At 42.2% G+C, this 12,094-nt stretch overlaps 1 protein-coding gene across 1 annotated transcript; it reads right to left on the bottom strand.

The window, feature by feature from the left end:
• Nucleotides 1-3,370: 3,370 nt before the first annotated feature.
• Nucleotides 3,371-8,632, bottom strand: tmem182a (transmembrane protein 182a). Its single transcript, XM_062533416.1, has 5 exons — nt 8,168-8,632; nt 6,896-7,028; nt 5,848-5,946; nt 5,376-5,513; nt 3,371-4,462 (listed from the first exon to the last, which is right to left on the bottom strand). The coding sequence occupies exons 1-5, from the start codon at nt 8,315-8,317 to the stop codon at nt 4,239-4,241; spliced, it is 744 nt and encodes a 247-aa protein (XP_062389400.1). The 5' UTR covers nt 8,318-8,632; the 3' UTR covers nt 3,371-4,238.
• Between the last annotated feature and the right edge of the window lie 3,462 nt (nt 8,633-12,094).

The raw sequence follows: 12,094 nt of genomic DNA, 5'->3' as shown, positions 1-12,094 counted from the left end.
TGACATCCGTGACAGAAATTCTATCCACATGATGATAGACAGAATTACGGTGATTGGTTGGTGAGCGACATGTTCAACAGTAAAACTGTAAGTATTTACTTACATCAGCCCTCAGACTAACACCTCCATTCCTGCACCATGTTAGCCACCATGTGGTCACAACATGTAAAAGACTGGAATGATCCTAAATCACTGGGTCCCATTACTGTATTTCAACATTTTACTCACTCTCTACGGCAGCCATGTTATCATGAGAGGGAAGGAGTTGTGTATTTAGGGTCCTGATATAGATGTTGAGTTTCTACCGTCGTCACTTAATGGATCACAAATGTGTATATTTAGATAGTTTAAATGCTACAAATGCAGCATTACTCCCAAATATCAAATTCATTCAAAATATACTACTAGATACTTTGCAATACTTCTGAAGTTTACGCATGATAAATCATTGTGTATAGTTCTATTAAACCTATTAAACTTCACCATGCTGCATTATGAGAAGCCAAGGAGTACTGTATATCCATCTTTGTATTTACACTGACACGTCCACCTTGTATTTCTTTAAGGTGCTAGCTTTTAAATCTTCCCACTACATACTCACTCTCATGCAATAACGTGTATGGTAAGTATATGATACTTCTCTGATGAGTGAAAGGCACTTGCCGATATACATTCCTTCGTCTCGTCACTCCTATTCCTATTCCAGGAATGTTTGAAACTGCTTCCCTACTGTTTAGAGCATATACAAAATGTTTGCTTTTGTCCCCAGGGTAAATTCACTGTCACACATCTCTCTTTCACACAAAAAGTGTGAATTCCTTGAACAGATGCAGTGTTATATTGATGTAGAAAACACACACACACACACACACACACACACACACACACACACACTATACATACTTAATCATGGTTATACACAAACAGACTCAAATACAGTGCACACACACAGACACATGCAGTATACAAAGACACACTCACACAGATGTCACACACATCCCCACACATATAAATACACAACACCCAGTTTTTGAATTGCACTTTGAGTGATTTTTACCTCACAGTGCTGCTATGCCAAGATCTTACAAAAATTGGGTGAATGTGAAACATCACAATGTTAGTATAATGGTGTGTACTCAAAAAAGAAGGTGTTTTTAAAAACATCTCTGGAATAAGGTTTCATTTGAAATTCATAGTGTGTTGTAACTACAGTAAGTAAGAATTGTACAATATTGATCTCTCTCTCTGTTTGTGTGTGTGTGTGTGTGTATGTGTGTGTGTGTGTGTGTGTGTGTGTGTGTGTGTGTGTGTGTGTGTGTGTGTATTGTCTGACTGTTATGACACCACACAAGTATCTAAAATAACATATAAAGAAAGTAATTCAAACAAATGCATGGAATTCCATTCAATGTGCAAGTTTTTAAAGAAAGGTGGCATCATTAAAGGGAGTTTTAATGCAATACTGACCTCAAGTGGCTGGTTGGCAGGACTTCAGTGGAAGATGATAAGTCATCATGGTGTCATCATGGGGAACTGTTATGGTTACAGTTCTACTTTCAATTATATTACTGATACAGTGTGTGTCACAGTGAATTTATAGACATATAGTGCACTAGGCCTATGTCCAGCATTTGATTATAATAATCGGAAACTAGAAAAGCTCTCAGAGAGCCGTCTAACCTGAAGCATTCTGAAGCGTTCGAAACTTCGAATCTTCTTTCGCCGACTCGCGCTCTTGCTGCACAGGTTACCCGTTTTCAAACTCCACACCAAAGAACTTCTCCAACACGTTATCTGTGCCTCTAGACTCCTTGTGTCGTGAGTTATGAGCTTCTGACACCATGTAGGCTATTGTTCCTCTAACTATAGGCTATATTTAAGGACACAACGATCAGGATGCAAGCAGCCTAGATAACTTTCATTATGACTTCTTCCTTTGTTGTCATCCATTTCAATCTATTCTAAACTATTCAGATCGCCACCACGTGGCCATACCATGTCATTACACCGCCAAGTGAAAAACATAAACGCGTCCTGAATCCAGACGGCAAATCGTTTCTTCCTTGGGTCATTTCAGACCTACCCTGGAAATTTAATCGAAATTCATCCATTACTTTTTTAGTTATTTTGCTAACAAACAGACAGACAGACAGACAAACAGAAAAACAGACAGACAGACAGACAGACAGACAAACAGACAGACAAACAAACAAACCCTGATGAAAACACAACCTCCTTGGCGGAGGTAACAATCTGACTCAAAGAAAGAAAGTGAAAGATGTGCTTAAGGCCTATTCGGACGGGATTATTTTTATGGGGGGACGTAGAGTAATGCAGGTTTATCATATGACCTCTGTAATATAAATGTCCAATTCGGACGGGACTAAACATCTCTGTTATTTTACCTGACATGGGAGGAGTAACTACGTTTACGTTCTGCCGTCACATCTTCGTCGCCGTGCACGTGATACTTTGCGTCAGGTACGTGCGGCATTTTCAGATTTGAAAGACTACACAAGTTGGTTAAACTAGCAAACGTTAGCTTTATGTTATGCCATAAGTAGTTTGAAATGGCTAACAATATCAAGCTAATAGGCAAACTAGCTAACGTCCTATTAGGAGCTGCACAGCATGTTATGTTTTCATTCAGACTATGGTGGAATTGTTTTCAAATCAGGATGTGACGAAATATTACAGACATCTTTACAGAGGGTCGCGTTCGCACGGGATTAATTTTACCTAAGGTAATTTCTCCGGACCGTTTTACGGAAGGTAAAAGTGTCTGTAAATGTCACGGACATACTCCGTTATGTTTACTGAGATGGCGCGTCCGGACGGGACTACATTACCTGGTAATTATTACTTTACCTGATGTCACCCCATGAAACTAATCCCGTCCGAATAGGCCTTTATGTGTGTGTAATCGTGTGTGTGTGTGTGTGTGTGTGTGTGTGTGTGTGTGTGTGTGTGTGTGTGTGTGTGTGTATGTGTGTGTGTGTGTGTGTGTGTGTGTGTGTGTGTGTGTGTGTCTCTCTCTCTGTGTGTGTGTGTGTGTGTGTGTGTGTGTGTGTGTGTGTGTGTGTGTGTGTGTGTGTGTGTCTCTCTCTCTCTCTGTGTGTGTGTGTGTGTGTGTGTGTGTGTGTGTGTGTGTGTGTGTGTGTGTGTGTGTGTGTGTGTGTTGCCAACACATGGCGTTTCCACTCTGGTTTACTAGGAGCACCTGCCAGTGTCTTGTCCCTCAGCTGTCCAGCTTGGGTTCTGTGGTGAAGGGGCTAAAATTAGCATTGCTACATTTCTACGGTAGTTACTTCATGGCCAGTTTAAAGGTGTGTGCAGAACAAGACAGTAAACAAGCATGTATATGTTTTAATTGTCTAAATATCAGTTTAATATGTTGAGATATATTTAAATAGTGATATACAATGTTTATTTCAAAAGGAAATGTTTTTTTGTCATCACTAAGCCAGAGATGTAAAACATGCAGAGACATTTACTGTACACTGAATGACATCAAAAACTATTTAAGTGTGTAATGTCTTAATAAAGTCATAAATATCTTAAAATACATACATCTATACATACAAAATGTTTTGTGTATTGAAAATGTCTTTGAGAAACATGAATGTTAACAGTGATATACTTATATCTGATACTTATATATGATTGTGGGTGCTTATCTACTTCTATATGCAATTAATATATGCACAAAATGCAATGATACAGCGTGATAACAATTACAAAGCTCTATAATGGTCTGATAGTCAGAAATAGACTGCCTTCAGTCATCAGTTGTGTCATGGCAGACACGTTTGTGGGACGACTTGTCAGCATTCAGCCCTAAGACATATCATGTGATCCCAAACCATGCTAGCCCATTAAAACCAACCGTAGACTTAAAATAGGCACAAGTCTCACACTCGTACTTATGCTAGTTATCCCCATGGCAATAACAGTGCTTGTGAAATCATCCCCGGCCCTGGTCTCAGCTTATCAGGTTGCCATTGAGGGTGGGTCAAGTACAGGAGTGACCTGTGGCTTCACAAACCCAACCATAGGTGCAAAGGCAGCTAAAATCGTCGAGGGGCAAAAGAAAAGGCTCTGGCAAATATATCAGCACCACTGGAGTCAAATCAGGTCGTTGGAGGTCGTAAACGGCCAAGTCACCCAACGTGAACAGGATCGGTGAAGCCCAAGTCATATGTCATGTGTCCACACACACACCGCGGCGAGGCATGCATTTATCGGTACTGCATCTGTACCGAGCGCCCGATGAGCAGGAAGAGCAGGCCCGCCAGTAGACAGAAGAACACCCCCACGGGCGCAAACATGAAGGAGATCCCGTACTGCATGGACATGTCAAAGTCCGGACACTCGGCTGTCCGGTAGTCCATGTAGAGTGGCACCACGTCGAGGACTTCTTTCCAAATCACAAACATGATAGTGACGGCCAGCAGGAAGAGAGCTGTGGGGGGGGGGGGGGGGTGGGTGGCAAAGAGCAGCATCAGGAGAGTGACCATATGGATTGTGTTGTGCACCATCACGCACTTACGTTCTGAAGAAATTAGGTCAAAATGGGTCTGTCATATTGGCAAAATGGGCATACTGGCTAAACTGGAGCCAGAATCTGTGCAGAAGCTACTTTCAATTGTTTTCTGCAGTCATTGAAAGTGACAGAAAGAGAATACTGTATGGCCAAGTTTGTCTGTGGCCTTTCTGAGCAGGAATAGGTGTCGGGATGTTGAGTATATGTGTAGATCTGTGTTTCTTGTGATGGAAAAAGAGTGCCCGTTGCCAGCCCAATCTGGCTGATTTGAACCCATCTAAACTATAACTCTAACTATTCTAAATGCACACATCTGGACAAATGTGACGCATGCAGTGCCGGTTTAGAGACAATGGCATTAAGACCAAGAACACCCAGACAGAGACAAAGCTGGTGGTGTGCGTGTCTGGGTTATTCATAGAGTGTCCAGTGTCAACAGATGATATACTGGGCTCTAATTTTAGGATCCTCTGAGAGCATCCAGCAGTTTTGTTACTGCAGTGCTGACCACTAGCTAGCAACTGTGTTTGCACTTTCATTTATTTCTAGATTGTTGTCAGGGACACATGAAAATGAACCGCTAGTCATTATTGTTTTATTCTAAATTATTTCACTTGATATTTGTTAATGTCGCACCCTTAATGTCAAACTTTGTTAAACTGGAATCCTCACAACAGATATAATATTGCAATGTTATGACATGGGTTTTGTTTCACATATAAATGCAGTTCATGACTTTTAAGACTACAATGAAATTGAAGCACATTACACAGACACAACTGAAAGTGAATGTTGGCACATGGAACAGCATAACAAATATGTCCATATTTACCTGATATCAAATAGAGTCCACCTCCCGCCTTGTAAAGGCAATGGCTGGAGAATGGGGCGGCACAAATAATGAAGAATCCAGCCAAAACAGCCGCGGCCACTCCCACCAGCATGAAGACGCTCCAGAAACCCCTGTAGACTACACAGTGACAGGACCAATCAGAGACTCTCAAGCAAAAGAGTGACAGTTACAAAGACAGACAGCTATGACTACTTCATGGTCTGATATCACAGTTAGGGTTGGTAATCATAGAAAGGCTTTGATGCGAAATGTTTAACATTTCTATACTTCTTGTCTTTAGAAGTTATCTGTGCAAGGTGTCAAAAAGTTGACCTTTTAGCTGGAACTAGAATTTGTTTAGAAATTCTTCAAAGGCCATTCCAGTCCTGGACATTTATATTTATAGTCTGTGAAAAGACATAGTGAAATGACCCTTCAGTGACCGTTAACAGTCAGTGTATCTTGTACTTACTGATGGCAGAGTCGTAGGTGGTGGCATTATGTGAGATGTCAGAGACTGGGTAGGGGAACAGGTAAGCATGCCTGCACTCCTTACTGTGAGGCTGATTGGCTGAGAAGAGAAGAGCAAAAGTTACCACACATTTACGTAAAAGGGAGAAATGTAAATACCACTAATGTCATGAACTTTGCTTTATATTTCTAAAACTATATACAGTGAGGAGCACAAGTATTTGTTACCATGCTAAAGTTGCCTAAAAAGAGGAATATAAAATCATCATTTGACAATTGATCTTAATGTCTTAATTAAAAAAATGAGTAAAAATAAAACCGCTAAGTACACCAATTTGCTTTGTGATTGAAGAATGTATCGTAAATAAATAAATGTTCTTCCTATTTACGATACATTCTTCAATCACAAAGAAAATTGGTGTCCTTGGCAGTTTGATTTTTACTCATTTTTTGAATAAAGGCATTAAGATCATTTGTCAAATGATGATTTTATATTCCTGTTTTAGCATGGTATCAAATACTTGTGCTCCACACTGTATATAAAAAAATATTTCTGTAAAATGTTTACAGGGGAGCTGACAGAAAATAAACATCACCCTTTTATCTTATCACCTCACATGACCAACTCTCCCATTCTCCTCCTGAGTGGTCTGCTCATCGTGCTGGTCAGGAGGGATGCCAGAGCGATTCACCAAGTGAGCAGATGACAGAGACTGACCAAGAGGCCTAGCACCTCATCACATGACTTCCCTGTCAGACCGAAGACATCCCCCCGGCTCCTACAGACACTCTGATTCATGCCATTGCCATGTGACAATGCAACTATTTGGCACAGGCATGCAGGATTGATGATAGTTGTACAATATTCCACAACAATTCATCTTGCAATCAAAACACTTCTCCTCTGACTCAAGTTGAGTCACTCAACATATGTTCCACACAACAATTGCTGATGGTGAAATAACTCTAAAAATAACATGTCCAGTTCACAATCATAAGTTATTACTCATTTGACTCTCTTGTGAGGGTGAGGGAAGAATTTCACTCACTGAACCAGAACTTCAGCAGGTTTTCTCCATCCGAAGCCTCCAGCCTCCCGGTGAAGGAGCAGAGCCAGAAGAAGCCCTCGTGGTGGAAGACGGTGGGGTCCTCAGCGTCCTGGTTCACCACCATGTCCCCCCGCTGTTCAAGGGTCAGAGAGGGGAAGTGAACGTGGGAGACGTGTTAATGTGTCAGTGCTGAGTCCTGTGGGATGCTAATTATACAACCTCCATGACACCTCGACAGCTACAAGTCAAACTGAGGCAGTTGTTGTGCTGTACATAGCAAGAGCTAACATGAAGGCATGAAAAGCAAGAGACTTTTTCAAAGCAAGAGACTTTTTTTTGTTGGACAAAAAGACATACTCCATACACACAGATTCAGTACTATAACCGTGGCTCAACTCACTCTCTAAGAAATCTAAGAAAATAACAACGTGATGAAAAAGAGACCACCCCTGCAGAGCTCTCCCATCATCACTACAGCTGAACTCTGACCCCACATGACGGAGACCCTAGTGTCCAGGAGGTCATGTCGCCCTGCTGATTCAGCATCAAGAAATAACCACTGACTTTCAGCGCTCTTTCTCAGGACAGTAGAGTGTAACCTGGTCATGGAGCACAGCTGTTCAGAGTTTCAACCTCTTTGAGTCCTTGCACTGAAAATATTTGATGCCCTTTCTATTTTTGTTCAGTGTCTGCCGATTAAAAAAAAGAACCTTGATTTCCCTCCATCTGTTCACATACAGCTTTGTTTGTTGCATTGTTGTTTTTGATCTAAATGTCTTTCGTTCCACATTGCACCACATACCCTTGTCTCTGTCTCTTTTCCAAATTTCCCTTGGTACATTCACAAGATAGTTTCAATGCTCAGGCCTGCCTTGTGATTCCAGTTTCATTGCATACCATCGAGAAACAAATCTTCTCCCAGTAGATGATATTCTACCCTGCTGTTGCACTGGGGACTGTAAAAAGTGACGGCCCAGGTATCCAAAGCGTCTTAATCATGGCATGATGCAGAGCCGCTGCCAAAGTCAGTGCCTGATATCACTGTAACTAAGCACCTTTCAGACTCTTGTGCAACTTCAAGTCTAGCAGACAGCTTGATTTAAAGTATCTCGCTTCTGACAGCTAAAGTCTTACTGCAGTTGCACACCAAACCAAAGATCCTTCATTGCTCCACTTTAACCCCCTCTGACCAAACATCTAAGTGTCTGAGGCAAGGCACCTCAGATGAAACCCCACAAGCATGTTGGATAAAGTGAGTGAAGCCCGACTCACCTCCACCACGTCCGCTGTGCCTTCTGGAGCTGGGCATGTCTCGTAGGCTATGAGCCAGTAATCTGTGCCAAAGGACAGCAGGATGAAGACGCTCGCCAGGGCACCGAAAAGGCCGGCGAAGAACAACGCCACGCTCAACTTCATGGCCATGTCCTGAATGACGCTCCTGTTTGCTCTTCGTGTGTGTAAACTTGTGTGTGTGTCGCTGTGTGTGAGAGACTGATTTGAAACTAATCAGCAAACCTCCCCCCAGCCTCTGCTCATCAACTCTGCCCTTGTGACTCTCTTCCCCCCTCTCCTGTGCTACTTGAGCGCCTTGTGCAGCGGCTTGGCTGTCTGTCCTTTGATTTCCCTTTCCTCCCAGTGCCTGTGCGGCCCTTCTTCAGCCGTCAGTCTGCGTGAGGGTCCAGTGACACGGTGAGGGTGCCCCGGGCGAGAGCACGCAGTGCTGTGAGGAGCTCTGCCCCCAACACCCCCCACCCACCACCACCAGCTATTTTGGACTGGTGATTGAAGGTGACTGCTGTTGAGTTGAGAGGTGTGGCCAAGAGGAGAAAGAGGGGGGGGGGGGGGGGGGGTAGTACTGAAATATCTCCCCACCAACTGGAAACCCTCCCTACCGCCAACACTACCACCACCACCACCACCATTCAAACGGGTGGAGAGTTATACTCACAACGAAACTCACACTCTGTTTAATCCTGCTCCAATAACCTTCTCCCCAATTCCCCCAGTGGGAAACATTTGGAACTAAGTGTGTGTGGTGGTGGGGTGGAGTAAACTAAATATGATCTGTCCTTACGTGCCTCTGCTCGGGCTTTTGAACCATCTGACACTGTAACACACTGAGCCAACACTTAGCGTTAAGGCCGAATTGATTTTGTAGAGACCGGGGGTCAGAAATAACACACGCTCAAATGCAAAATGTTATCCCTGAAAAACTGTGCTTGAGGTTAATAGAAATGGGTCATTGAGTTGATTTTGACCTGACATTTGGAAGACTCTACCAAAGCGGGGATGCACACTTTGCACACTGGGTTCATTATCTGCCCAGCGGGGCATTTAGCAGAGACGGTGGAAAAGCAGCACCCTATTAGCACACTGCTGCGAATGGAGTCAGTGGCCCCACAGGAAAACAAAACAAATGCACAACCTCGCCCAGTCCACTATGTGTGTGTGTGTGTGTGTGTGTGTGTGTGTGTGTGTGTGTGTGTCTTTTCCCTACTCTCTTAAAAATATGAAAGATTTAAGGGGTATGTTTGTCACATTTACATGCAGATATTATTGTATTGTGTATTGAGGGATCACTGACTTTTTATAAAAAGAAAGATTAAAACGATTTCAGAAAGACTGAGGTAGAGGAATGGGAATGCAATGTGTGTAAGTGCTGTATAGTGAGTGAGAATCGTTAGGACTTAAAGGTAAAGTTCACAATGTTAATCCAATGCACTTTTGTAAACTATTTTCATCTTATTTGCTCCTGGCTGTACTATAGCTGTACATTCAGTGTTTGCGCTTACAACAAATCTGGTGCTTTTACACAGTCCTGGTGCTGTCGGTTGGAGACAGCATCATGGCTTGTGACTGAGCCATAAACAATTCCAGCCAGTCAAAATGTTTCTTCAGGAGCATGAAAGGGAGTGGTGTAATTTGATTGGCAGTTAAAGTAAAACATCAATTACTTTTTGGTCCCTGTCTTCAATGTATGAACATGGCTGTGATCTTTAGTGATCACATGACATGATCTTTAGTGACAGAGGTTGAGCTCCCAACTGAAGTGGTTTCTTGTCATGTCACACTGAAACTGAACTGCTGTCAAATACTGCTGGTCACAGCTGGGTGGTAGCAGTGCGCTTTTTACCATTTCCTCAGGGTCACATTCGAACTGCCCCTCAGGACACTGAAAGAGCGATCTTTTCTTTACTCAGTCATTCCCTCTTCTTGACAGCAAACATCATTCCCTGCTCCACAGCAGGGGGGCTGGCACAGTCACCTGAGTCAGACACCTTTTGTGCTGGATTGTGGTGCATCCCCATCATCCGTCATGGAGGTCGGATTCAGGTGGCGGCGTGTGTATGTGTGTGTGTGTGTGTGTGTGTGTGTGTGTGTGTGTGTGTGTGTGTGTGTGTGCGTGTGTTTGTGGGGGGTGGGGGGGGGGGGGTGTTATTCCATTCCTCTACCACCTTGATCTACTAGTGTATATTTTTACAAAATAGTAACACATCTTTAATTACAGTTCTCAGTCACTTTGGTACACTTTTCAGATCAGAATTGAAATTCTAAAAACTACTTGGTTTTAGAATCATTGTGTCACTTGTGGTCATCAAAAAAGCAGTTTCTCATTTCTTTGAGCAAGTTGCAATCATATGAGGTATGTAATTATGTATAAGCAGCACTTCACAGTTCTTGCTGGGGGGTCACAGAGAGTGATGGCAGCAGGTGGACAGCAGGTTGGGCTGTTTCAGAAGTATGTAAAGTATGCACATGAAATTAGTAAACTGCACTGAGTCATCTCTGAATCTCGCGTCTAGACATGCTCTGGCTCTAAAGAGAGCAGGACTGGGATGTCACATAGCCTAAATCCTGGAGTATCTATTAAATCGATTAAAATCTGAATCGATTCAAATGATTTTTAATTTATTCTGATTCATGTATTATGTGTATGTGTGTCACGTCATCCTGGAAGTGCTTTTGAACTGCTTTGTGACTGTCTGTTAAAGGCAGTCTTTGTAACATGTCTGAGTGCCGAGGTAAGATCCTCATTACTGAGTTCTGAAGGCACTCTTCGGAGTGAGTACTATTGTATCATTCTAACATAATCACAGATAGTCAGAGTGTAATGCCTCACACAACCTGAGAGTTACAGCTCTTACGGGTTTTTCTGAAACTCTGAGTGTTAACTATTTAGGTGTCAGTACTCCACAAGGAGGACTATTGAGCCCTGTGGTCAAGCACTTTGTCCCTGAAAGGAAATATAGGCTATATGTGCGTGCACACAGTTTGGGACTCGTGAATCTCCATAGAGTGCTGCTGTTCACTGGACATTTGACTAGTAGCCTATATAACCGAGTAGCCTACTCATTCTATGTTTTTTTGTCATTTAATTACCACTTTTTAAACACTTTTAAACTATTCCCCGTTTATGCTTTTATGTCCTATTACCTTGAGTGTTTTATGTTTTATTGTGTATTCTTTACTTTTACACTATTCTTTGACTATTGCCCTTTTATTACCTTTTACTGTGGCATTTGTTTAAAGCACATTGGCAGGCTCTCCCCCATCAGAAAAGAAGCAAATTAGTCTGGCTATCACCATACTCAATTTTTTCATTATGTTAGAGATTAACTATAAACATCAGGTCAGGTGACAAAATAGTGTTAGCAGAGACAGGGAAGAAATGAAATGATGGGATAAAACTGTTACTTTCAATTCAGTACAATTTAATTGGCTCGTTTTAAAGACAGATCAATTAAGTCTTAAGATTGAGTCTCTAACTTAAATGTGTTAGAACAGAACTTAAACATGTTTTTGCAATAAATAAGTTAATGCATCGTAACTCAATATTAAACAAATTATGAAAAGAATGAACTATAACGGCAGCTTGCCTGTGAGAATCAGCCAAAACGCTCTGCACACAATGGAAATGAGATTCACCTTCAAATGTGGCGCTTGTTGTCATTTGCGACGCTGTGACGCACATTGTGGACGATACCATCTGGTGGGATTTGGAAAGGTATGAGGGTGCTGTAGGAGTTTGAATACCCAATAAAACAAATTGTGAGCTATCACAAATAAAACCGTAAATAAAGTTATATGTCATTTATACTGGCAAATTTAAGGCTAAAAATGAATTGAACTGAAATACGAACTATCAATTACAATTATAATCACCCGCGCCCCCTAAGATACTACAAGCTTACAGGACGC

The sequence above is a fragment of the Sardina pilchardus genome, chromosome 4 (genome assembly GCF_963854185.1).
Source record: "Sardina pilchardus chromosome 4, fSarPil1.1, whole genome shotgun sequence".
In the NCBI taxonomy this organism is placed as follows: Eukaryota; Metazoa; Chordata; class Actinopteri; order Clupeiformes; family Clupeidae; genus Sardina; species Sardina pilchardus.
The sequence above is the reverse complement of the archived record's forward strand: the minus strand, read 5'-3'. Positions and strand labels throughout refer to the sequence as shown.